This window comes from Rhea americana, unplaced genomic scaffold (assembly GCF_003343005.1).
Source record: "Rhea americana isolate MKP2758 unplaced genomic scaffold, rheAme1 scaffold_95, whole genome shotgun sequence".
NCBI lineage: Eukaryota > Metazoa > Chordata > Aves > Rheiformes > Rheidae > Rhea > Rhea americana.
The window spans coordinates 1,620,614-1,646,815 of record NW_028187144.1 but is presented as its reverse complement, the minus strand read 5'-3'; the positions used below and the strand labels follow the sequence as shown (position 1 = coordinate 1,646,815).

The 26,202-nt window shown below is 44.6% G+C and overlaps 2 protein-coding genes and 1 long non-coding RNA gene across 3 annotated transcripts in view; 1 reads left to right on the top strand and 2 right to left on the bottom strand.

Moving 5' to 3' along the window:
* Positions 1–208, bottom strand: part of KPNA3 (karyopherin subunit alpha 3) — a 54,469-nt gene extending 54,261 nt beyond the window's left edge. Inside the window, exon 1 of the mRNA XM_085324994.1 lies at positions 18–208. Within this exon, the coding sequence (XP_085181120.1) occupies positions 18–98 (81 nt within the window). The 5' untranslated portion in view covers positions 99–208. The remainder of the gene's footprint in view (positions 1–17) is intronic.
* Positions 209–527: 319 nt separating this feature from the next.
* Positions 528–1,986, top strand: LOC146584317 (uncharacterized). Its single transcript, XR_014898228.1, has 2 exons — positions 528–777; positions 1,437–1,986. It is a non-coding gene; the product is annotated as an uncharacterized LOC146584317 (long non-coding RNA).
* Positions 1,987–16,069: 14,083 nt separating this feature from the next.
* SPRYD7 (SPRY domain containing 7) overlaps positions 16,070–26,202 on the bottom strand; it is a 12,252-nt gene continuing 2,119 nt past the window's right edge. The window contains exons 2-5 of the mRNA XM_085325001.1: positions 25,903–26,045; positions 23,263–23,429; positions 21,546–21,648; positions 16,070–18,729 (exon numbers count right to left, since the gene is read on the bottom strand). Coding sequence (XP_085181127.1) covers positions 18,632–18,729; positions 21,546–21,648; positions 23,263–23,429; positions 25,903–26,045 — 511 coding nt within the window. The 3' untranslated portion in view covers positions 16,070–18,631. The remainder of the gene's footprint in view (positions 18,730–21,545; positions 21,649–23,262; positions 23,430–25,902; positions 26,046–26,202) is intronic.

Here is a 26,202-nt window from a genome sequence, read left to right as displayed (position 1 = left end):
CCGGGCCCCGCGCCTACCTCCACGTCGCGGCCCTTGTTCTTGAAGCTCTTGATGCGGTGGTTCTCCAGGCCGGCGGCGGCGGCGGCGTTCTCGGCCATGGCGGCTGGCGGCGGCGGCGGCTCCCAGCTCTTGCGAGGCGGCTCCGGCGGCGGCTCGCGCGAGGGGAGGGGAGCGGAGGGCGGGGGCAGCGGGCCGCGCCGTGACGAGCGCGAGGGGGAGGGGGGGGCGCGCGCCGTTGCTGAGTGACTGCGCACGTGACGCGCGCCGGAGCGACGGGCGGGCTCGGCCAACCGCGGCGCGGCTCTTCCGCCAAACCCCGCCCCCTCCACCAACCCTCCTGCCCGCTTTGCGTAACGACCAGCGCGGCGCCGCGGCCGCGGCGGGGAACTGCGCTGCCCAGCATGCAATGCGGCTCCGCCACCGCGCGGAGGTGCCCGGCGCTGCGCGGCGGGACCCGCGCGTTGCATTCTGGGGCTTGTAGTCTGGGCGGGGCGGGCTGGCGGGCGCGCACCCCGCAGGCGGCAGGAGCGGGCGCCGCGGCAGGGCCCGGGCCTGGGGCCCGCGGAGCTCAGCGCGGTGCTGAGTGCGGGCAGCCTGCATTTAACGGGCGCAGGAATGCGGCCGGTTATGCGGCGGCGGCGGAGGCCCCGCGGGCAGGGGCAGGGCTGCCCGATCTGCAGCAGCCTGGGCGCAGCGGGTCTGCTGCTGGTCCAGCACAGTGCGCAAGGCTGCACCCGGTGTCTCCAGGCTGGAAAAGATGCACTGAGGTGATGTGAGGTAATTCTAGGCACCGGTAACGGTGATCTTCTGTAAAGCAGGATGCTGCTTTTTTTTTTTTTTTTTGGTAAGAAAAACATCCAAGGAAACAAATCTAAAAATAATAAAGCCCTGTAATATTTGTGTCTATCTCTTTACACCACATCAGGCTCTGCAGCAGACCTTTGTAACTATATACAAACTCCTCACAGACCCTCTCCCTCTTCAGAGTCCCTCCCTCTAATTGGCAGCTCGGCCTTTTAATTGCTTTCTGCCGTCTCCTCTTACATCATTAAAATGACTTTAACTTGTAACTCTTCTAGCAAAATAAGGCTTGTAACCTGTTGGAGACAAGTAAAATCTGGAAAGCTAATGCTCTTCGTCACTGTCGTTCAGCTGCATGCCAAATGTTCTCGTGTGCGGAATCGCTGTAGCACTTCCACCCGTCTTGGATCCAAGCAGCCTGGGCTCCAAATAAACATTCCTCCACGCATTTCCCCCGTTGCTTTGCCTGGGTGTGCTGCGCTGTTATTGCTAGCAATTTGATGGCAGCCTCTGGCAGCAGTGAAGAAGGAGCCTACAGCAGGCAAAGCCCAAACGGCACAACTGATGTGACAGCATTTATCAAGACTGCTAATGTCAGAAATGGCTTCTAGGTTCTAATGCTTTTTCTTTTGAAGGAAAATTGGATCCAGCTGTCCAGCTGTCTTCAAGAGCGTTGCTGAAGCAGATTCAGTAGCTGAGAACTTTGTTTTACCAGCCAGGGAAGGTGATGGCAGCTGCCAGCTGTGGCTTATGCAGAACTGCGAGGACATCAGAGCAATGCCGATCTGAACTCTGCCAGACAGGAGGGYTGCAGCCATCCTCTGGAGGAGCCGCTTCACCATTACGTGGACAAAGGAGCTTTGTTCATAGCCATCCAGTGTAATATATGAGGTAAAATGGAAAACTTAAGAAATGAAAAATAGAATGTCTCCAACCTGAGACAACTCAATTTACCAATCCATAAATCTATATCCATTATGCTCAATAAGATGTACAGGTACAATGGTGCTGGTGTCTTTTCTTGTCCATCTTCCTGTCTGTAATACAAGCCTTTCAGAGTTTCTATGGTGCATCTGATTAGTCTCAGTAGGCACTTTGGAACTGAATGCCTTTTAGACAGAAAACTATCATTTAGACATGATAGTTTGATTAGTTTTACTGTCTGAATAAAGTTTCTTTGTGGAATTCTTGACTAGATAATTAAACTTGCATGTGCTCAGAGAAAAAAACATTTTGATGAAATTTAGTGAATACTACTTTTTGGCACAGTAATTAACAGCTACTACTAAAATGTGAGGAACAAGTACTTCACTACTTTGGAAACTGAATGAACTGTGTAGTTCAGTGTGGCCRTTCTTTCTCGCCACTTAAGGTTCATATTAACAGGTTCTTGTGGATGAAACCTGCAAGCCTCAGCCTCTCCCTGTCCCTGTGGTGGTGCCCRATGCCTGATGCTGGGGCTACCCTGGCTGCTCTCAGTGCTGAAGAGAGTTGATCTGTGTTGTTTCTGCGATGACCTGTTGTCTTCAGCAGAACAACATGACCAATGAGGTGATATTGCCATGTTTTGGGAACCACACAGRAACAGCTCAGCAGCCCATCTGCAGCTACAGCATTAGAGGTCAACACCCCTGAGCTCACTGGTCACTTACTCATATGCAGTCAGTGGTGCTGTCAACACCTGCCAGTCAGTACAGGTGCAAGAAAACCAGCACATAAGAGAACTGTAGTGGCCCTGAGTAACATTCTTTCTAAAGCAGCTCTGTGTCAGGAGGTTATCAAGTATGAAAGGCCCTGCAAGAAGGATCAGGCACATTTAGGTGCAGTGATTTAAGATGCTGTCAGCTTCTCTTGGCTGGTGTACGTTGCAGGAGAGGCAGGGGGACAAACGGGACATGTGCCATCTCCTCAGCCTCCCTGTTCACAGCCATGAGGAGCTGAAACTGGGACCTCTAGGGTAAAGGAGATGCAGGTACCTTCTGCTGCAAGAGGAATGGGGAAGCTGGTGAGGTGTTATTGTCTTAACCCACTGCAGTTAGACTGCCTGCAGAGCATTTGTCAAAAACAAATAAAACCACTATAAAACCACTTACAGAAAGAAACAAGGAGTGCTGTTTAAGCCTTTAACTCAACCTGTATCATTCATCAGACTCACCTGTTGCTTATCCTTCTCCAAACGGGAGGCCTAAGTGTCTCTGACCTGTAGCATAAGATCACACAGGCTTGTAGCATAGTATCACAGACTGGGAGGAAGCTTTTCTGTACAAAATTTGCTGCAGTCTCTGTTGATGCAGTCTCTTGCTCCCAGTGGACRGTTAACTTTTGTGCCTAGTTTTCCCTGTCTATTAGAGCATGACTGGCAGATGCTTAGCATATCCCCACATTACTTTTAGCTCGCTGGCAGCTGGCTGAACTGTGTCTCATCGAGTATTGCTCTCTGATGAAAAGGGACAYCTCTTACTTTAGAAATGAATAATAYATAAGGTAAACTAAGGCAAAGTCACCTACAAACAAAGCCTTTGGTACTCAATTTGCCATTACAACATATCACTTCAGTAAAACTGTTGCTGCATGTTACTTCCATTAGTTGTAAAGAAAGGCTACTTTGTGTCACTGAAGTCAAGATTTATCTTCATAGAAAAAGATTTAAGTTCTTACCTCATAGTAACTAGGGCTTAGTAATGAACATGACATAAGTCCTTGATAAAGACAAGCTTTATGAAAGGCTGYCGTCAAATACCATGGATGCTTGAATGTAGTCTCCACTCAAGGGGAAACAAGACAGGTCCACCAAGGAGAAAGCCATGGAAAGTTATTGCGTAGAAGGAACCACACCCAGGTCAGAGCAACCCTAATCTGAAAATCGTTGGAAGCTGGGAAAGTGTTGGGGGAAGCATCATATTTATTCCTGTTCTTATGTTATGATCCTGGTGCAGTTAGCCCYGTACTGGCTATGTGAGCATGCACAGCTTCCCAGGTGTCTCTCCTGGGCAAGGAGCCAGGCCCATCAGCCATGGCAGTGCCAACCTCTGCAATACAGCCTGAAGAGCCCTGTCTTGGGCAGCTGCTCCAGCTGAAGCGCCTTCATGCAAGCTGTGGAGACTGTGAGAACATGGGGAGTGTCACAGCTGATGATGGGAAACCTGCCTATCCTTGAAGGTCTCTGACTCTTTGAGTCAGCCACCCCAAATTCCTTGTACTCATTCCTGCGGGAGTCAGGAGCCCAACTGAAGGTCATTGCTCTCTGATTACTAGAATATGTTCATGRGGCCCACTAGGGCAACAGGTAAGTGTCATCAGCCACAGGGCAGACAGTCCCCTCAGCCATATTTCTTTTTTCCTGGGACAGAGGAGGCCAGTCTGCCCCTGTTGAAAGATGAACATGTTCTAGAAGCAGGGGCTTGGCCTACTCCACTAATGTAAACTGCCATGATATCCTTGTCCATGGCCATCAGTATAGCCCTGGAGCACAGAGAAGTGACATTCCCTTGGATTCCTGTAATCATAGCCCCTTGTAGCAGTGGATGCTGCCCCCCTTAATTGAAAACTGCCATTTGGCAACAAGGGGACCTGGGTGGGTGGAGGGAGTAGGATGAAGATAACATTTCAGCCTTTTGTCTCCAGAACGAGGAAGCTCCACTGGCTGTGAACCGTCTGGCCGCACCTTGAAGACTGTGAGCGGGCCTGAGGCGATCCTCTGTGGCCCAGACCTCMCCTGAACATCACTTGTGGCAGCTCTGCTTGGCTGTGTGGACATGAGGTGACACTGCGTGTTTTGAGGTGGGTGCGTGGTGTGCTCAAGGCTGTCAGTGTGAAGCTGGGTGTACGTCAGCAGGTCCCAGCACTGGTGAGATCTGGTAGGGGAGGTCTCCGGAGCACTGGGACACTGGCAGTTCAAGCCTGAGCTCACACACTTCCTTGTGTTGAAAGCCCCAAGCAATGAGATGTTTTGCATGTATTAGACAGCTCCTTACATTTCAGCAAGGGAAGAAGAGAGCTTTTATTCTCCTAACCCCCTGCTTGGCAGCCCTGGAACATTACTTATGAAGGAGCCAAACTCAGGTCAGGTTTGGAGCCCTGTGGTTGGAGCGACCGTCATCACCCCCAGATCGTAACAYGCAGCAATGCTGAAAGCCCCTCATACTGGTGGTTTCCTAAACACCACAGTGCTGCAACACCACTGGTCAGGGGTATTTTGAACATGTGAAAAATGAGATAAACTGACTCATGCTAATCTCTTTGGCTGGACAGGGAAGCTGGTGGTTTTAATCCACCATAGCTGGATATGGTTCATCTTAGATCTGATTAGCATGTTACCACCAYGAACCACCATGCCTAATTACAGATTTTGGCACATACTAGCAAGGTGCTTCTTTTCCTGGACACAATCACTGAGAACTGCAGGACTTACCACTTGCGCGGCAGAAAATAGGCATGTTTTAGCGTAAGTATCTCAAGTGGGATCCCAGTGACAGTGAAGTATTTTATAGCTCTCACATTGTTAGAGGTTATCAGGAGCCTTCACCGGGATTTTGGTCTGTTTTTGCAAACTCAAATTGAGGGCTTTTCTTATAAGCCAAGACAATTTTGTGCGAATAATTACTACAGACAAGGTGAAGATTTCCCAAGGTGGCTCAGGCGGCTTCRGTTCCCCCTACTCCCCTTGGTCCTAGCAACGCAAGGTGCACGTCCRTGCCGTGTGCACGTTGTGCAGCCAGCACCTCCCCGGTGCCCCCAAATCGGGCTGTGTCCGTCCCTCCTCGATACTGCCCTGATTACAGCATCTGAAGAACGGTGGATTTGCTTCATGTTCTCACATCCACATATTAACCCGGCCTGACATCGCTTTGCCTGTGAGAGCTGATAGCACAGCCTGAGATCAGCTGGTTGCAGAGATTACATCCAAGCCCACAAGAGAAGTAAAGCCAAATTCCAATAACTTCTGTTTTCTACAAAACAAGTTTCTGCTGCAGTAAGTTAAAAAAAATACATACATAAACACACACATGCATATTTTATATATATATATAYACRYRYAYATATATATATATATACACACACACGTACATATATATATATATAAAATCCTGTCTTGCTGCAGAGATAAGAATGTCACAGATGTGGAGCTATTTTAATCTGGAACAAGAGACATTTCCCTTTTGGTGCCTGAATGGAAGAAAATGTAAGTGTAATTATGATTCTGGTATCAACACATATCCAGTACAGCTGGCTATCGCCACYGCATCCTGCTCATTTGAAGAGCTCTTCTACACATTTGAAGCCTGCAAAGAATTTTACATTTGGTACCACGTTGTTTCAGACAACATATAATATTCTTGTTGTCTCAGTAACTTTGATTTGTAGTAAGTCAGCAAAGCAGCAAGTCCTGAGTTTACATATTGCAGTGTCTTGTGGGTTTCACACAATTATTAGCAGAAATGGCAATTTTATTTTAAACCTCCTGAGATCTGATTTCAAGATCTATTTGGTTCTTTGGTCCCCATAGCAATAGCTTCTTAAACCCTGCGAATAATACTGTGCACAGCTATTTTGACTGAAGAAACCAGACTACACACGTGCATAAGGCCAAGCATATGGGTATGTGCTTGCAGGGAGAGGGCTTTGTTTCAGCCGTGAAAGTAAATAGCTGTTTTCTGAGCACACGTAGAGACCTGCTCTTCTTGGTCAGGTCTGACAAGCGAGGGAGTGCTATTTTTACAGCGGTGCTTTTTCAAGCAGGCCCGCATTCATCCCGCTGAATGGCTTTCTAATGACGTCTGATGTCGGTTTTGTGCACCGCGAACCCATTAGACGTGACTCTTCTCGGCGAAATACGGCTGAAATGGTGATGTGGAAGAAAAGAGGCAGGAAATGGATCGTAGTCTCGTCTTGCGTGTTTATGCCTTGCCCCTTTGGACTGCAGCAGTCAATCGAAGCGGGCAGCCCTGGGAGTTCAGAACAGGAATTGATGGTTTTATCTTTGATGCTATCTGAAACGTTGGAAGATAACATACCGCCAGGGAAGAGTAAAGCGCGCGGCCAGTTCCTTTGCTCTCTGCCTTTTTGAGGAACCAGCCCTGGAGCATCCTGCACCCGCGGGATCCCAAGAGCTCTGGCCCCAGTGGATGCAGGCGATAGCCGAGGGAGAGGGAAAGCTGGGGGGAAGGAGAGGGCGCTCCTCGCGGGATCCAGGGTGCTGGTGGGGGCTCCCAGCCCGACGGGACTCCCAGGCAGCTGGTTTGCAGCCACTGGTGTYGGGGTGCCCGGCCCTGCGCGGGTGCGGGGTGAGCCTGGGGGTGCTGGTCTGCCTTGCTGCATCACTCTGACGGGGGAGAGAGGGGAGAGGGAAAGGGAGCGGGAGAGGGAAAAGCAAAGGGAAAGGGAGAGAGGGAAAAGGGAAAGGAAGAATGAGAGGGAGAGGAAAGGGGAAAGGGGAAAGGGGAAAGGGGAAAAGGGGAAAGGGAAAGGGAAAGGGAAAGGGAAAGGGAAAGGGAAAGGGAAAGGGAAAGGAAGGTATAATTCTTACTTTACCAGTTGTCTCAAGCCACGATGGATTTAAAGCCCAACCTCGAGCAGCACGGGTGTTGGCAATGCTACGTCTAAGCTGAAGCGCGACGGTGACGGCGTAACATGAATAAAAAATGTGCATGTGGAGCAATCGAGAGGGGAGGGAACGTTCCGTGAGCATTTGTTTGCAAATAGCTTTACGGTGATGTAAAAGCTGGCTGAGCTGGACGGCGTGCAAGCCAGCCTGGTGTGGGGCCTAAAATTTAACGGAAACTGGTATTTTGTACTGATTTCTTCAGTCAGGAGGRGTGGGAAGCATGGTGAGGGAAGCCTGGGATTAGCTGAACTGTCACGGGTYGTAGGCGTCAACCTGCTGTGAGCCAGAGGTGCACGGAGGAAGCTGGCAYGTGGCCGGGCTGCACCGGCACCTCTGGCGCAGGAAAAGGGGCTTCCTTGCATTTGAGGAGATCAGAGCGTCTCGCCACTCCAAACGCGCCCAGGCGGCATTGCCCGGTGGCCGTCATGGCCCCGAACCCCAGGAGTGGCTGGGAGGAAAGCAAACCTCGCCGCTTGCTGCTGATATGGAAGAGAYGGAGCCTCGCTGGGACGTAAATGCCGTGCTAAGCTCTGGCGGGCGTTGGTGTTCAGGCTTTTGCTAGGTGCTGCCGGCGGTCTGATATTAATTCCAGTTACACTTTCGCCTGKTTTCAAGCCCGCACCAATCATTAGAAACCCGTGTATTGGAAGGGAGAGTGTGGCATTCGGACACATTTTGTAAATCTAGCAGAAACCCAACTGCTATTAAAACTTCATGCCTTAGATATATTTGACCAATATACCCACATTCCCTAGAGCTGTAGGTTTGCAAGTTACTTTCCAAAAATAGCAATAAATCCCTCACAGTGAATATTACCTGGCGTCTTCATTTCAGGTTATTCCCACAAACGATGCCAATGAATTTGAGGTCGGCCTCCTCTCCTGAGCTCCCCTTAGCCGCTGTCCTGGTTGCCTTGCCGGCAGGCTGCAAGAGGCCAGGTCTGATGGCTTGCTAAGAGATCTTCACCGGAGTGGGCAAGGGCTGGAACGAGGGTGCAGGTAAGGCTTGGGTAACTGGTTGTAAGAGGATCATCTTCCATGGTTAGATTTAGCAGGCACAAATTCGGKGAAGAGCACTGGTAGGTGCTTGGGCTCTGCACGGCGTGGTTAGCTTGGATGCTTTCTCTAGACGCTTCCAACTGGCCCCAATAGCAGGTCTCATCAAGAAACAGGAGGAAACTCATCCCTGCAGGACAGCTGCCTTATGCATACCCTGCCTTGCTTTGCCTTCCCCAGCCAGTCCTCGAAATAACCGAGTGAGAAAACACAGCCCCGTCTACAGCAGAAGGAGGCCTTATCTTGCCTTGACTGACCTGGATCAGAAGTGGGTTTAGGTCAAGTCACAAACAGAGGGTCCCCTCAGGTTCGGGGGACATCTGGGGACACATACACCAGACACTTAAAGCTGGTGCTGGTCACTTGGTGAAACTTCCCCATGCAAGCAGGCTCTGCTTCTCCTCTTGGCTGTTTGGAGGCACTGCAAGGGGCACCCATGCCTCACATACCCCAGTGACAGTGGGTTTTTTTGGGGGGGGGATACCCTACATCTAACACAGACACACCTATAGCCTATGAAAATATTGGTCATGGATCCCTATTTATTATTTTAAAGAGATGACGGTGTCCTTGAAGATCACTGAGGGATGCTCCTCACCCTCTTCAGATGGTTTACAGATCTTGGTGCCAGGCAGGACAMGAAGGTAAAACAAATATCATACAGCAGCCATTGGTGGCTCACGCGCCAAGGCGGTTTCACAACACCGTGACTGGGCAGACTGAACGTCTCCCGGTGACTGAGGCAAGAAACTGCTGAGACGATTCCTGCTTTTAGGTGAACTTACAAGGAACAGGCTGAAGGCCCCGGGGTTGCTTCTGGTGCACAGCAAGTATCACAGAAAGAAAGAGGCAAAAGTTACCGCATTTTTGTGCCTCTTCTGGGTGATAAAAAAAGGAAACCACAGTTTTTAGAGGTTTATCACACACATAAAGAGATGTGATAAATATGTGCTGTCTGATAGCTTTAGTATGCTGCTAACTTGTGTTTTACCCAAGATGGAGAGAAATGAATGGGCTTCAGGTTTCTGCACAGCTGCAGGTTAACATCTTTGCTCAGATGTCATCCCCAAAAGCATCGTGTGCTCCCCCGAAGCAACCCCTGGGTTTTCTCCCCAGGTACGTCCAGGACCTTGGTGGCCCCCGGATAAAGTCATGAGCTCGGAGTCGGGTGACTTGTCTCCTCGATGCTATAAAATCATGCAGTCGTCCGGAGGCAGTCTGACACCTGTCACCGTTCAGAGAAGACACTGCTTGGAAGGTGACCTGACAGCGGAGGACACGGGGGTTTTTGCCTGCGGTTTTCCTGCTGCCGTGACTCCTGGTGGGTTATTTGGCAATTGCTTGAAGTGGCTGGAGAGCAATTGGTTTTCCTTTTGAAAAATCAGCATCTGCATCTGGGACTGGACGCGGCGTGTGGGTTAGGGAGTGCGGAGGAGCATCTCGGATTGTTTTTTTCTGCCCTTGCCCAGGAGACCTTCCCTCCCAGCAGCTCTCACTCCTCGAAAATCTCCGTCTTTGGGGGATATGCCGGGGGTAAAATGGGGCTGGCGGGGACGGCAGTGGACTGGGGCAGGCGGGAAGGGAGGGGGGCATCTGCAGCGGAGCCCCGGCTGCGAAAGTCAGCTTCAGGTGGTGCGTGGAAATTTCAGAAAATGAGGAAATAATGTGAAAAACTCACAGGTGATAAAGATGAGAAAATTAGGAGTGGGCAAAGCAACATCCGGGGAAGAAAAGAAGATGCTTTTGGTGGTATTTCATTATGGCTTTCCTCTTCCAGAGTGAGTACAGGCTTAAGACATCCCTGTTAGTGCCTCTGCACACTTCACAAAAGAGAGATTGCAAGGGGCAGCTATTTTTGTTCTTATATTTTCCTCCCTCACTCTCTATTTAGGGCTTTTCTCATCTGTATTAGCGCTAGCAGGCGTAGGATGGGAAGGCTGGGGCTGGACTCTTCAGGCTCGAATTGAAGGTAGAAACCCTCCTTAGATACCTTTTTCTATTTTTTTTTCTTTTTTTTCACCCTTTTGGTTCTCACGACTCTGTGTTTTTAGATGACTGATTTCAAACGCCAGTTTTGCTGCCATGCGGCCGTCAAGCCCACGTCCCGCTGGCACCTGACRTGCCCTAGGGAGGGGGGGTTCACAGGGGAACGTCCCTTTGGGGATGCACCCCACTAAGGCTGGTCTGAAAACACCTCCTCCGAGCCAAGCGCAGTGACTCACATACGCCGCGTAACCGTGACAGAGCCGTATAAATGCAAATATATGCATATAGCAAGCACAGATTTACAGTCAGTAATACAGAGGATCAATATAACTTAYGTACATACTCTGTATTCGTGTAGCATTATTTACACACCCACATTATGGAAAACGGGTGTTTTATATGTATTCCGAACATTTTGGGATACGACRCGCAGAGGGATGCTCTGAGCGGAGGAGCCCCCGCGGCAGGGCGCTGTCGGCCACGGGAAACCCCYGGAGCCCAACGCGTAGCTCCAAGAGCGGAGACATGAGCCCGCCCGGGGCCTACGCGGTTAGTGGGGATTTTGCAAAGAATTTGGGGCAGAGGCAGCAGCACCTTTGCTGGCTTCCGCAACCCGGCTTCTTGCTCCTGCTGCTGCTAGGCTGAAATCCTCCGTCCCTTCTCCTCTCTCGGCCCCCGGGGCGATTCCCCCCAGCGCGGCTCTCTCTTGAGGGGCTGCCGACTGCAAACTTGGTCACCCCTTTTCAACCGTTCACGCTTACCACTTCATTTGGATATTTCACTCCCCGTCGAAGTCGGCCAGCTAGAATTCCCCTATCACACTGTAGGAAATTATGGAGAGGTTTTCATGACTAGAAAAATTCATTAGAAAAAAGAGGAAAAGAAACAGGAACGCTTCTTGCAAATGCAAATAGGGTTGCTAATAGCTATTTTCCTAATACTACACATATTTGCCTCTTTTCCAGGAAYGGGGATCAAAATATTTACTCACTCTGACGCTACTGAATAATTTTTCCAAAGATTCCCTTGGTAATGGGCAGCAGATTGAAGGATTTTTTCTGGAAAGGTGCCCGGGGCACAGGCTGACCATCACAGCTCTGGGGCCGAAACGGTGGCGGCGATGCCTCTGCTCCTGACACTTTGGGTGCCCGGCTGCCAGAGCCAGCAGCCGAGAAAAGGGGAAAAGAGCAGCCTTGCTCTGGGTTGTTTGCTCCCGACGGGGTCCCAGTAGGGCACTGACTGCATCTGGTATCAACCGTCATCTCCTCATGGCACCATCGACGTTCTTTGCAGTGAGCCGCGGGGCCGTTTTCGAGGCAGCAGCGGTTCTGCTTGGCAGTCGTGCTGTGCAGGGCGTTGCTCTTCAGCAGGCTGCGTGGCGCTGCAATACGGGTTTCGTCAGTAGATCAGGAAAGAAGGATAAAGACGACTGATAGAAGTCGGGCTAGAATTGGTATCAGTTAYCGGTTTATGCTGACTCAGGTGAACCCCGGCAGCTGCAGATCTTCCGATGGCAACGCAACAGGATTTGTACTGSTATAAACCACGAGCACCGCTACGCTCGGAGACAGGAAAGGAAGGAAGGAAGAGAAACAAGACGGCAGAAACAGAGATGGTCTGAAAAGGGAACTCGCTTTCTCACCGAGCAAGCACAAGCAGGATGATTTTGCTGCGTGGCATGCACCTCCTGCATGAGGGGAGGTGTCGACCGACCCTTTCCAAGTAGGCACGAGACTTCCCTGAATTCGGCAGACGCTGATCTGCAGCAAACAAATGGCTGCACGTTGCCTTCTCCAAGCACCAGCGCCAAAAGGCCTTGAAAGCAGAGAAATAAAAGACAATGAATGCGATGAGAAGCGTGGAAACATGCTCTAAGCAGCCTGATCTTCTTCTGAAGCAGCCCAGKGCATAACGCAGACTCTGAGATGATCAGAGCTCCCTACGCTTACTGCAAGGTCTGAGGGCAGCTTGGCGCCACCTGCTCTCGGAGCCCTGATTTAGGAGTGATAGCTGCTATGCTCGGACCAGTCATGYGTGCTTCACGACTTATTTCTCCAGYGAYGGCGAGGGCCGGTTGTGCCAGGCACTAGCACAGAAGCGGTCTGAATGTGGCCCCAGCTGCTTCGCGCTCCATAGAAGATTTGTTCTCCCAACAGGGCCCTGAAGCAGGAAGCACTATTTCCATCCCGCGGAGAGGAAAAGATGACTGTAGCTGGAGTAGGCTACCAAGTCGCATGAAACAAGTCATTTTCACCAGCTTCTCTCTATTTTGCCAGAGTTTACTTTGAACCAGAAAGCTGCTTTTTTTTTCCACACAAAATCCTGAAATCATCACTCCACGTGATTATTTTTTCACTTACCAAAACCCATCTTCCCCTGAGTTCAGATATTTTAAGGCAAAATCATAGAATCATAGAATCAGTAAGGTTGGAAGKGACCTCTGGAGATCATCTAGGCCAACCTCCCTGCTCAGCAGGGTCACCTAGAGCATGGTAGACAGGGTTGCATCCAGGCGGGCCTTGTCTCCAGAGGAGACTCCACAACCTCTCTGGGCAACCTGGTCCAGGGCTCTGTCACTCTCACAGGGAAGAAATTCCCCCTCACGGTCAGGCGCAACTTCCTGTGCTTCAATTTCTGTCCATTGCCTCTTGTCCTGTCACAACTGAAAAGAGTTTGTCCCCATCCTCTTGACACTCTCCCTTCAGGTGTTTGTACACACTGATCAGATCCCCCCTCAGTCTTCTCTTCCCCAGGCTGAAGAGGCCCAGCTCTCGCAGCCGTTCCTCATAGGGCAGGTGCTCCAGACCTCTGATCATCTTTATAGCCCTATGCTGGACTCTCCCCAGTAGCTCCATGTCTCTCTTGTCCTCGGGAACGCAGAACTGGACACAGTACTCGAGATGAGGCCTCCCCAGGGCTGAGGAGAGCGGCAGGATCACCTCCCTCCACCTGCTGGCAACACTCTTCCCAATGCACCCCAGGAGACCATTGGCCTTCTTGGCCACAAGGGCACATTGCTGGCTCATGGTCAACTTGTCATCCACCAGCACTCCCAGGTCCTTCTCTGCAGAGCTGCTCTCCACAAGGTCAGCCCCCAGCYTGTACTGCTGCCTAGCGTTATTTCTCCCTAGGTGCAGCACTCTGCACTTGCCCTTGTKGAACCTCAGGAGGTTCCTCTCYRCCCAGCTCTCCAGCCTGTCCAGGTCTCTCTGAABGGCAGCMCAGCCCTCWGGTGTRTCAGCCACTCCTCCCAGCTTGGKATCATCAGCAAACTTGCTGAGGAGGCACTCTGTCCCCTCATCCAGGTCAYGGAWGAAGAAGTTGAACAGGATGGGACCCAGTACTGAGCCCTGGGGGATGCCACTAGCCACAGGCCTCCAACTAGACTCCAYGCCACTGATGACGACCCTCTGAGCTCTGTCTTTCAGACAGTTCTCAATCCACCTCACCGTCCACTCATCTAACCCAYACTTCCTGAGCTTCTCTAGGAGGATGTTATGGGAGACAGTGTCAAAAGCCTTGTTGAAGTCAAGGTACACAACATCCACTGCTCTGCCCTCATCTCCCCAGCCAGTCATTCCATCCCAGAAGGCTATCAGATTGTTTAAGCAGGATTTCCCCTTGGTGAATCCATGCTGGCTACTCCTGAGCACCTTCTTGTCCTCCATATGCCTGGAGATGACATCCAGGATGAGCTGTTCCATCCCCTTACCAGGGATGGAGGTGAGGCTGACAGGCCTGTAGTTGCCTGGGTCCTCCTTCTTGCCCTTCTTGAAGACTGGAGTGACTCTGGCTTTCTTCCAGTCCTCAGGCACCTCTCCAATTCTCCAGGACCTTTCAAAGATGATGGGGAACGGCTTGGCAACAACATCCRCCAKCTCCCTCAGGACCCGTGGGTGCATCCCATCYGGGCCCATGGATTTGTGGATGTCTAGCCTGCCCAGAAGGTCTCTAAGCCTTTCCTCCTCAACCAAMGGAAAGTCTTCCCTTCTCYRGACTTTCTCCCTCACGTCCAGGTTGCAGGATTCCTGAGGGCTGCCCTTAGCAGTGAAGACTGAAAAGGGAATTCAGATTTCTGAATAGTGGAGGTTTTAACATGTGCTGCTTGCAGACGTAACATGCACATMCAAGAAATATGACTCAAATTGTCATGTTTCTCGAAGCTAGGAACTGCCTTCTCTATTAAATCTGCCAGTTTTCCATGGATGCAACTTGGCTTCTATTTTTGCCCTCATTGTATTATGCCAAGTTAGACTGCATGTGCAATACAACTTAAAATACAGAYGAAGAAGAATACAATTTTTTTTCTTGACATGTTCTGGAGTGAAGGGGAAGTAACATTTGATTTATTTATGYACTTCTCTTCATACTAAATTGCTGGCACTTTGGCCGCAAGCATGTTCTTTCAGTCTCTAATCCTCTCTGACTACAGCAAAGGAAATTCCAGTGCCTAAGCACCTATTCCTCTTCCCTAGAAGTGTCAGCCTTCACACCAGGTGAGGAGACGCAAAGCTCTTCTGCTGCCTTATCTTGGCACAGATCAGGCAACCTTCCTTAAACCTTTTTCTTTCCCCTTGTTGGGTCTATGGAAAGCTAAAATGTCTGCATGGAAAAAAAAAAGGCAATAAATAAGTAAATGCTCTTGAACAAGCCAGCTCAGGAAGGAATTGCTCCTACCAACTGTTTGTTTGAGTTTACAAATGATCAACTTGCAAAAATTCAATATTTAAGCAATCAGGATTTGGTTGCTTCCACAAGATGGCCCCAATGCAGAGCTTACAYGAAGCACTCAAGAAAAGCAAAGTGTGGACCCTCTAGTTTTGAGGCCTCTCACTAAGCCCTTAAGCTTTCATGTAGGAATTCGTACCCAAGATGTCAATAAACTCAACAGTTCTTCATGGTGGAATGAGGTAAGAGAAAAAACGGACGAGAAGAGAGTTTCAATCTGTTCAAAATGTTCTCTCACAGGCTTCCTGCAAAGACTTCAACTGCACATTTCTGGACCTATTTATGCATCAGGCCCTCACTACACCAAGAGGTAATAGTTAACCCCCTTTCCAAAAGTAGGCTTAGCATTCCTTTCCCAAGGAAGCCAGCAGAAAGGAAAAATAGTACAAATACTCATGCAAGTCTGTATTCACACGARTATTTGCACCTGAATAGCATGTACTGCCCTCTCTGACAGCTCTTTGTAGGCCTGGGAGTAGAAATGCTCTCATGGAATAAGAGACTYGATGAATATCACAAACAAGCTCTCTTTGCAGAGTGGTTATGGTCCGGTATGCCTGCATGATTATCTTGGTGAAGAGTACACAAACTTTTTTTTTTAAAAAAAAAAAAAAAGCTCACTCGTGGGTACTTAACACAGAATTATTTGAGTTATACTAACCAAATTAATTAGTCATTGCAAAGAGCTTTCTCAAATCTAAGTCATACCAATATCATCCAATACAATCTGATACTTCACTCTTCATCCTTCATTTTTTTCAGGTAATTCTCCTGTTAAACCTATTCCTAGGTTTATGTGTCTAATCAGAATTTTAAGCTCCTCAGAACAGTACTATCTGACTTCATCACCAAAGCACCATCAACAGTTCCAATACTGCAAAAATAACAACTCTACTGATCTATAATGAAAACTGTATTATGTGCCCTGTCAGTTCTATTTATTTGCGCACGCACAGAAACAGACTTCATATCCTGCTGCCACAGTATTGTTACAAAAGATTCAGAAAACATACAGTACCAGTAAATACAAAGTTTTGCACTCATGAGATAGGGATCCATATCACAACATTCAAAGATTAAGAAAACATTTGTGTACAAACAGCTAGTGGAAATACCTCAACAATTTCATTGGGAAGCATGATTCATTCTTASTAAAACACCTTTGCTACTAATAAATATATTGCTAAATCTTTAACTTAAAATAACCTTCTAGTGCAATTTTTAGAAATATTTATTTTATCTCATTTTTCTGGGCAAAGCTGGRACTGGGAACATACTATGCTGGTTTTATTGCCAAATGTTGAAATAATATGCTGAGACATATGGGTAAATTCATTTTCTATTTCTATAGCCCAGTTTTCTTAACTGTAAAATGGCATTAACTGTACCCTTGCTTCTTTTATGAAATATCACCACACAACTTATTTTCAGATGCTCTCTTTCCAWTTTCAGAAATAGATGGTAATGGTCATATATTTACCTCCATTATTTTATACAGATTGTCTGCGTCACCAATGATAAAAGGAGGGKTTTTTTTTAAACAAGAGGTATAGTTTTACTTCACAGTACGACAAATGCATTCTTACACTGTTCAAAATGAGAAATAAGTAAATTTGAGCTGTAAAGGCCAGCTCTTCTCATATTTTTGGTCAATTTAACAGCTATTTTGAATATTAGTATTTACCAAAATGTTTCCCATTTCAAACTTTCAACTTTGAAGAAGGCAGTCTTTTCTGTACTTTCAAGCAGAACTGGAATTCCCTTCCCAAGTCTACATCAACCTAAATAAACACATCAAACTTCCAAAAAAGTTGTTCGCTGTTTGCAGTTAGATGAAGTGGTAAGATTTTCTTGAAATAGTTCCTCCTTCCCTAGGAACACGAGAAGTTTAACTCCGTAAGCAGCACTCAGTAGTCTCAATASTCTTTCATGGCAAAGAACCACTGTTCAAGGCACTGTTCAAAGGTATCGAAGGGAAAGAGGGCATATGCCTTCCTTCTCCCTTCACATACAAGAAAGAATATATAATCATTCGACGTTTAACGAGTTGACAAACTTGATTACAGAAACATTATGGTATGTGTCAACTGGTAGAGTGACATCACCTCAGATGAATGTTTCATATAATGGAGRTGACGTCTCTGACCACGGCAGGAGAGCAGACTTCAAGGGAAGACTACAAAACTGCACTCCAAATTCCCCTATCTTTGTACCATAATGCTGAAGAGGGCATCATTCCTTTTGGACTGCAAATTTCTACTGTATGTTGTTGTGTGAAAGCAAGGCTAAAAGGAAAGAAAATTCAGGCCTTCGAGAATGAAAAGATTCTTAGRACGGATGCATAAAATCATAAGGTGAAAGGCTTAGAGTAAGTTATTTATATTCGAAACTTTCAGAATCAGATAATTTCTAAAAACATTTAAATAGTTACTCATTCYGGTAAAGGCAAACAAAAACAAACATCCAATATGAAGATTTGCTTTACAATAAAAATTCTTTTAGGAAGTATATTAAATACACAACAAGAGGAAAATAATTTATATTTATGAACATCACATTTTAGAACAATGTCTTAGCCATTAATCATTTACAAATGATTCATAAAGAAATTAAATAGGATATTCCWTAAAAGAATAATCTGATTTACAGTTTAGATGTAAGGCTTCAGCATAACATCTCACACTCTTCACTTGTCTCTTTGTATACCCAAATTGAGCAATCTGGACTTACTCTGCTACCAGAGTAACACAGCATGATGGTCCTCAAAAATATATCTAGTATTCAGGTTTACTTTTTAAAGGTTCAGCAAAATAATATTTGAACTATTACTAAAAAGCATCCTATTATTTGTTACAGTCAGAACAAATGAAAAGTTAGGAGAAATAAGTTATACTTGCCATGTTAAGGCTGAGGGAATGGATAAATTACACCTTGCAAAAGAAAAAAAAAATCTAGCTGCCCGTTATGCCATCGTATTACTAGTCATTGAGCAYAACCAGGACACTGAAATTCCAAATCACATAGTGGAGAGATAGYCCTTCCTTTCAAGAAGGTACATAACTTCTGTGTGAAAAAAATCAGGAAAAAAGTAAGAAATATTAATCTCTATAGCTATCATGGCATAAGAACTATTTACTTTACAGAGCTCAAGTTGATTAAAAATACTGAATTTAATACTCATGTTAATTATATCCCTTAGTTTCCTTAKGCATCAAGTACAAATCAGGAAAAAAAAACTGCCCTGAATAACTGATTTGCATCCACAAAACACTGTCAGAAACCTAGCATTTTACAGCACAATCACCTGGTGTTGCAGTTAGCACATTCGTTCTGCAGACAACAGTCACAAGTACTTATTAAAAATACAGGTACGTTTCCTAAAGGTAATGTGAAGCTTTATTTAAGATGACAAAGCTTTTGTAACAGTGCAGGGTGCAGATTTTCAGTATGAAGACATTCAGAAGATTTGCTGCTCAAAGAGGATCTTTTCAAACCCTGGTGGAGGTGTATGATAAAATTCACTGAACTGACAATCCAGAATGGCACTGTCATCAACTGCAGGAGACAACCAAACAGAAGGAATTAGAGGCAGAATGCGTATATTTTGATCCTCTACTGCACCACCTTACTAGATAATATATACAAAAATACTATGCTCAAATCATGAAGAGTATTCTCCAATACATCAATTACATTAACACAACAAAACGAAATCTCTTCAGAAAACTAGCTAAATCCCTAGACATACCCAAGAAGAGCAGATCATCTCTCTTTGCTGCTCTTTAGTCTGCAATGGTCTCTGACAAAGTCACTGCTTTCTCTGACTTCACTGGCTGCGTTAGCATGGCTTCAGACAATTCTTTCCAAATTTTCTCTGGAAATCTACRAATCAAGGACACTACTAGATAAACATTGCAGGGTTGTCCCCCTCCTCAACTGTGTATTTTTCTATCTACTTCCTAATTTTACTGCAGGCTTACAATGTTTTAGCTGTCTGCAATAGCTGGTGTCAGATCATCTGTTTTAGACTGTGATACCAAGAGAGCTTTTTTCATTGCTTTTTTTAAGTCGGAAATTAATTGTGTTTTAAAAACAGCATCTCTCCCATTTTTGGACCATCTGCATAATCTGAAACAAAAGTATTATTAGCCTTCAATGCAGAAGATTAAAATGAAACTGCTTAGGATTTTCACACCAATGCTTTCAAGTACTGCCTTAGCAAAAAGAAATATCCAGCCAGGCAGAAAATCAGGATCTCTTCCAAAGACATGGTCTTCTAAGATCTCGTAAGACCTAAATCTGTTTTGATAGTAGCATTAGATCGAAATAAAAAAGCTTCACCTCAGTTGGAATTTAAGGTATCTCAGAGTCAAGACAGGAAATTTTCTTTCCTAGGCTCAGCTAAAACTACTGTTAGTGTACTTGTAGTGCTGTATCACTTTTATGGTGGTGGTAACTTTGCATCTCACTTACACACAAGCACCTGAGGTACGCTTGCTGTGARGAGCAGCCTGCAAGCTCATTTTTCTGCTTTACTTTTTCAGACTTGACATCATGTTCATATACTCATTCATGTTTCTTCTAAAAGGTATCTATAGTTCTAGTCTGAATTATGGATTGGACTAATGCTTAAGAAACTCTCTTCTCCAGGTTCAAATCCTTCACTTGACTAGGAGTAGCAACATTAAACTAAGGACATTACATTTAAAAACTGTATCAAGTAAGTGTCATGTAAACACAATTTGCAGGATTGAACTCTTACAGCAATAAATAGGAAACATCATAATTATTATGAAATTATGCCCACTTGTGAAAGATGATGATAAGAGTCTAACAATAAAAGGTCACTGCATTCCCCAGACACATCACTCCTATAGTCTGAGAAAACAAGGATTTAAAACAGGCTAAAATGCCACCAAGTATTTTCTGAAAGCAACCTGCACTCTCTATGCTATGTAACATTATTTCCAAAATCAAGGGAAGATGCAAGCATCAGCTACCACACAGCCTCTATTCTCCCACCGCTTGCTTCTGTCACAAGGAGAAACGACAGGGCTGCAGGCCTGCCACTATTTGTCACTGTATTTTAGCAGCGCCATCATGTGGTATAAGAACATATCACAAAATGACAATATGGAAGAGATCACAGAATGACAACATGGAACAACATTCACTCTCAGTAGCTTAGAAAGAGGCAAGCTGTTAGAGGAATTTATACACTTCAAAGGCACCACACAGCACATCTAGAGTATCTGCTTCCTGTGCATGAACTGTAATATTAAGAATGTGTCATGACATAAACGGGAACATGTCAACAGTTCATTAGCAACCATGAAATGAAATAATTATCCATGCCATATAGTGCAATGACTTCTCAAGAGCTAAGCAAGTTTTAAAGAGGATAGTACTTAGACAAAGCTTACAAAGGAATAAAGATAATCTGGAGATGGCTGTAGGTGTAGTACAGGGAATTCMATGAGCAGTTACAATTTTCTGAGTCACAAGGCAACCCAGAGTTTAGTATGATTACACCACAAAGCAAGGGGAAGGAACATCAGATGAGATGTTAACCAGAATTAGAATTACTTGGGAACTACAAAAACACCGCCAAGTTATTGAAGAGTAATTGTTAACACATGTCTTGGCCAAATTCCAACTTCCATAATTCATAAATTCTTTCTTAAACTGCCTATACAAAAATTAATTGCATATGGTATTTGTTTCATGTTCAAAACTGTTGTGTTGTACTGATGGTTGCTGGCATAAGAGCTACCACAATTCACTCGCTGATTGTTGGATTTCAGAAATGGGTATCAGTTTATCATAGGAGCAAAAAGTTGCACTACTATAGAGCAAATAGCTGTACTACTATTAAAATAAGAAAATTTAAGCAGCAATTCACAGCCTACCATATTTGACATCAAATGTATTTATAAAGTATGTGAACTTAACAGGCATAAATACCAACCTTTAGAGATAACTGGATTAGCCCACTTGTCTACACCAGGTTGGATTTCTGTTGTTTCTTTCCTTTTTTTTTTTTCTTCTCATTTCAGGAATTTTAGACTGCAGGAAGTCCGCAACTTGTTGGACGTAGCCATTTTGTAACAAGCCAGTAAGCAGTGCCCTCATTTCTAGCTATTAAGCAGCATCAAAAACGAGGTGAAAATATACTTCTGTGTTTTCCTAATTCCACATATCCACACAATTACAAGTTGTAGTTGCCATAAATAAGTGATTGATGGTGACTGGAAGAATGTATGTTCCACGTAACTAAGAAGAATAGATAGCTCAGGAGAGCAACTTGATGCTGTGTACTGCGAAAGGGTTTCAAAATCTTTGAATTACCATATACCACAGGATAGACTTACCATATACCACTGGATAGACAGTTCCTCTGATTCCTGAAGCTGGACAATGCATGTTCTTTCCATTTAAATACACATTTAATTCTACATGATCATATGTAATGCCCTACAAAGTCGAGAACATCAAAAAAAAGCATCAACATGTTTATACAATGAAAACTGCTACTTATTGCGTCTTTCTTAACCACAGGTGGGTTTTAACACCATTATGTAAACCACGGTGTGCCAGAAAAACTGACTTAAAATATTCTTGCAAGCAACTAGAAGTTAATAAATGATCATAATATTTTCAAATACTTGGGATTCCTTAATGCTCATTCAGTTGGGATGCAGTACAGTATTTTACTGATTGCATATCGTATCTAGCCAAGGACAGTTTACAAAGTAAATTTCCAGATTATTTTTCAGCATGTTGAGGAATAACAAAATTTCCAATGATTTTGAGTATTAAGCACTTTATAGTCTGCCTGTTTATATTTCCTTATGAAAACAATTTTAAAATAAYGATGTTATGAACTTAGTTCATCTGTTCATCCATCCCTATAAAAACCTCCCTGAGCTCTTTTTCTCTTGTCAGCAGTAACAGACCACAGTTTGATACACAGTACTATAAACATGTGGACTACAGAGCAGAAAGCAAACACTAGCAAGGTAATAAATTACTTATTTGTTAGCTAAATGGTTTTTCTGACCGCTGCTGGCATGGCTGAGTGTGACAATTTGTGTTGTTATTCACTATTTCAGAAACCTATTTTCATGACAGAACACAATAAAATGAAATTTAAGAAAACTGGGGATTTAGCAAAGTAACACATCAGCTACTTTTTTTAATTGAAGCTATTCAGACTAAATGGGCTGACCAAATCCTAAAAGAGCCTGCAGCCCTCCAAGAAAACAATTTCAGAAAGGGATTAAAAGAACAATGTAGTGTCTGAGGGTAAAGGGTAGAGAAGTCAACATTAGCTGTTTGAGGCTAAGGGATCAAATTTTTAACCATTGCTACCAAGAAAACCTGGTGGTGAGAAATTATCCAAATTTCATTGCTCTCGTGTATTTTTGAGATTTAATCTCTAACATTGAGAAAATAGCAGCAATTAAGCAGAACCCTCTGAACATTTAAAAACGTTTTGAGAAACTACAAACAGTAAGGCACAAAATAGTTAGATGTTCATTTTGCTCTCATTCACCAAGCATCTCCTGAGTGAGAATCATCCTCCCCATCCCTGATTAATCTCCCTCTCCTTCCCTAWAAAGGTTTGGCCAAAAGTAGAATTCATCTATCATCTAGGGACTATCTTTGCTCAGGTCTGTCCTTGTAACTATTAATCAGTTAGCTACAGGATATTAAGTTCGACTGGGCATGTTACATAGCCATGTAATACATTCTAGCACATTATTTATTCAGGAAAGTCCCACCTCAAGCAATGTGTGATGGGATGTTACCAGCTGGGTAGACAGAGCAACCAGACTGCAACAGAGCATCAGAAGCTACTTTTCAAACACTGGTAGAGTCTGTCCCCCTTAGAAGCACATCAATGCCAAGACCAAAGTTCACTGAAATCCAGACTGCTGATCCATTCAAACATAACAGGAGTTTATGTCACTTCCCAAACTGAGTAATGTAAGCCAAACAATAATTCAACTGAAATGATTAGTTTGACCACAAATAGGAAAAGTCTGGGAACAGCAGCTGCAGATAAAGAATCCTTAAGAAACTCACCACCACATCGCCCTCCTGAGGAAGGCTGTTTGCTGGCAGTCTATTTTTCTCCTCGTTGTTGTAGTAGAGAGCTCCATCATTCCTCATCACCAGACTGTGGACATCTCGGCCAAGAGGAATTTGATTCAAGTTCGCTTTTTGGGTTGCAACTCCAATACCCCAAATTCCTAAAACATTATGTTAACATGATGAGGAAAAAAAAARGTTATTCATTTGAAAATTGTTTGCAACAGGACAGTATAAAGAACACGTTTAAAAACAATGGTGCCATGGAGATCCTACCAGTTAAGTTCTATTGGAAATACCAGCAGTCACAAAACATTGAACAGACAGCACATATCTTGGAAAAAAAAAGGCTCCAGAGAATTCTAAACCACTTAGCTTAACTCTTCTTCCCAGAAAAATAATAGAAACAAACTCCCTGTGTTAAAATAAAAGGAGGTAAAAAAATTAATCTAGCTAGCATGGATTTGTCAACAACAAATCAAGTCAAAACAACACAATTTCCCCTTTCAGCTAATCCTAGGAATAAAGGAGAAATGGTAAATACATCAGATCTTGATCTGGTAATGTTTTTGAACCTCATATGACACTCAGATGCTCAAATCAGGAAAATATGGTCTAGATGAAGTTACTGCAATGTGAATGCACAAGTGGATAGAAAACTGTATTCTGAGACTACTTACCAACAGTACCCTGTCAAATCAAAGGATGACTCAAGTGGGATTTGAAGCTTTGTAATACCTGCCTTAGGTCGGATACTGCTCCATATTTAGGTTAATGATTTGGATAATGTGACTGTGTGCTTCTTAAACATGCTGCCAATACTAACCTGACAGGATTGCAAACTCTCCCAAGGCTATTCAAGTCTTACATGATGCTGATAAATTGGTTTAAAGTCTGAAACAAGGAGCATGCAGTTGCTTTAACTGAACTACAAAGAACAGCAGGTAAGTAAGAATAATAAACTGCACAAATACAATATTGGTTTGGCAAACAATTCACAGAATATAATCTGGAGACTGTTTCAGACCACAGGCTGAACAGAACCACAAGTCTATGTCCTACTGTTGTGAAAAATCCTGGATATATGGCATGTACAAACCAGATACATTGTATGTAAAGTAGATGAAGGACTTGTATTGTACGGCTGCTGCAGCTGGAGCAAAGCATTCATTTCAAGCATCACACCTCAAGATAAATTAGATCTATTAGATAAACTGTGGAAGAAACAGTAAAAGCACTCAAAAGTCTAGAAAATGTGATCTGTGAGGAGACAATGAAAGAACTGGAGCTGTTTAATCTATGGAAGACTAAAATGAAGCCAAAATATACAGAAAATAGTTTTACAAGATAGAATCATAGAACAATTTATTCTAATGCTTACATGTGCAGAGTGAGGAGCATCAGAGCATGAAAAAGGTTCAGATGTGACTTAGAAAAAACTCTAAGAGTTAGGCTAGATGAGCCCAAACAGATTGCCCAGGGATACTTCTGTGATTCAAAGTTAAGCTAAGTGGTCTACAATTTTCCTGCCTTGGGGCATGGGAATGAACAGGACAGGGCTCATGGGGACCACAAGAGTTTACTTTCTGTGTTTCTAAACTAAAGCATAACAACATGGATAATATATTTGTGCAAGTAACAGCCACGGGTGAAAAACAGCTGCAGCTGATTCTACCCCCAATAGAAAAGATATTAAAATTGCCAAGTTAAGATTGTGCTGGGGTTTACAAAACTTAACAATGGTCAGCCAAACCAACCACAAGGTGCTCTGGATAGATTTGTCCTCACACTGCCTACACCCTACACTCCAATCCAACTGAATGCAAGCAATCATCACCTAAAAAGCACAGCATTAGCTCCAGCTAACACTGTAATGCTCAGCGAGACATCTTGGGACTAATGCTCCCTTCTTTCGTTCCCCAACTTACAGGAAGAATAGTTTCATTTTTAAGGTGTTTGCTGTTTATGAAAATACATCCTTAATATTAGAATACAGACAGCTCTGGAGTATACTCTGTACTAGTGAAGCTGGCTGTATTAGTAAAAGCAGGACGTTTCCAGATCTCTTTCACTTCCTGCCACCTTCCATGACAAACTTGCACGAACCAAACAAATAAACAAACAGTGTGCTGAAAGGCTCCTTCTTGATAAGGCAGAGCCTGAAGAGTGCTGTGCCCTCAGCTGAAGAGTAAAGTGTGGCACAAGTGTTTCCCTTGCTGAGGCAAACACAGTGCATGTTAAAAGCAAATAAAGGTAGACAAAGAGCTACAGATATTGCTGGATAAGCTGCATTAATTAGAAAAAGACCACCTCAGAGCTACAGAGTTTTTACCAAAAACATTTCTAAAATATATTAATTGAAAAACATACCTATAACAACATACAGAATAGTACAGTTCTATCATTTGTACCTCTTTAATAAAYAGACTTATCATACTTTTTAATAATTCAGAGCCACAGTTTCAAAAACCTGAAATTTTCTGTTACACAATGACAACTTATAAAACTCTGATATTCACAAAGTTCAAGGATGCAATAAGAATGATATAYGTGCTCAGTATTTGAGATACAACCWYCAGCAAGCAATCTGACCTATCTTTCCAAGATTAAAATTGTGCATTTTTGCTGACTAACCTGTGGACTGGATTTTAAACTCAAAATAGCTCTTGTTCTGATGCAAAGGTGCATTGGCTAAGCAGCCTCCTGTGCCACATATTCTTCTGCCGTTTTTGACAATGACAACATCTGTTCCTGCAAAGAGAAAAAAACCCACAAAACTTCAAAACCTTCTTAGAAGTCTAGAGGCAGCCCTTAAGAGCCCTAAACACTGCGAACGTTTTTTTTTTTTTTTTTTTTCAACCCCAAGCAAGAGCTTCATTAATCTGTGAGAATTATGATGATGGGCCATGCTTTTAAGTAAAAAAAGGAAAACTG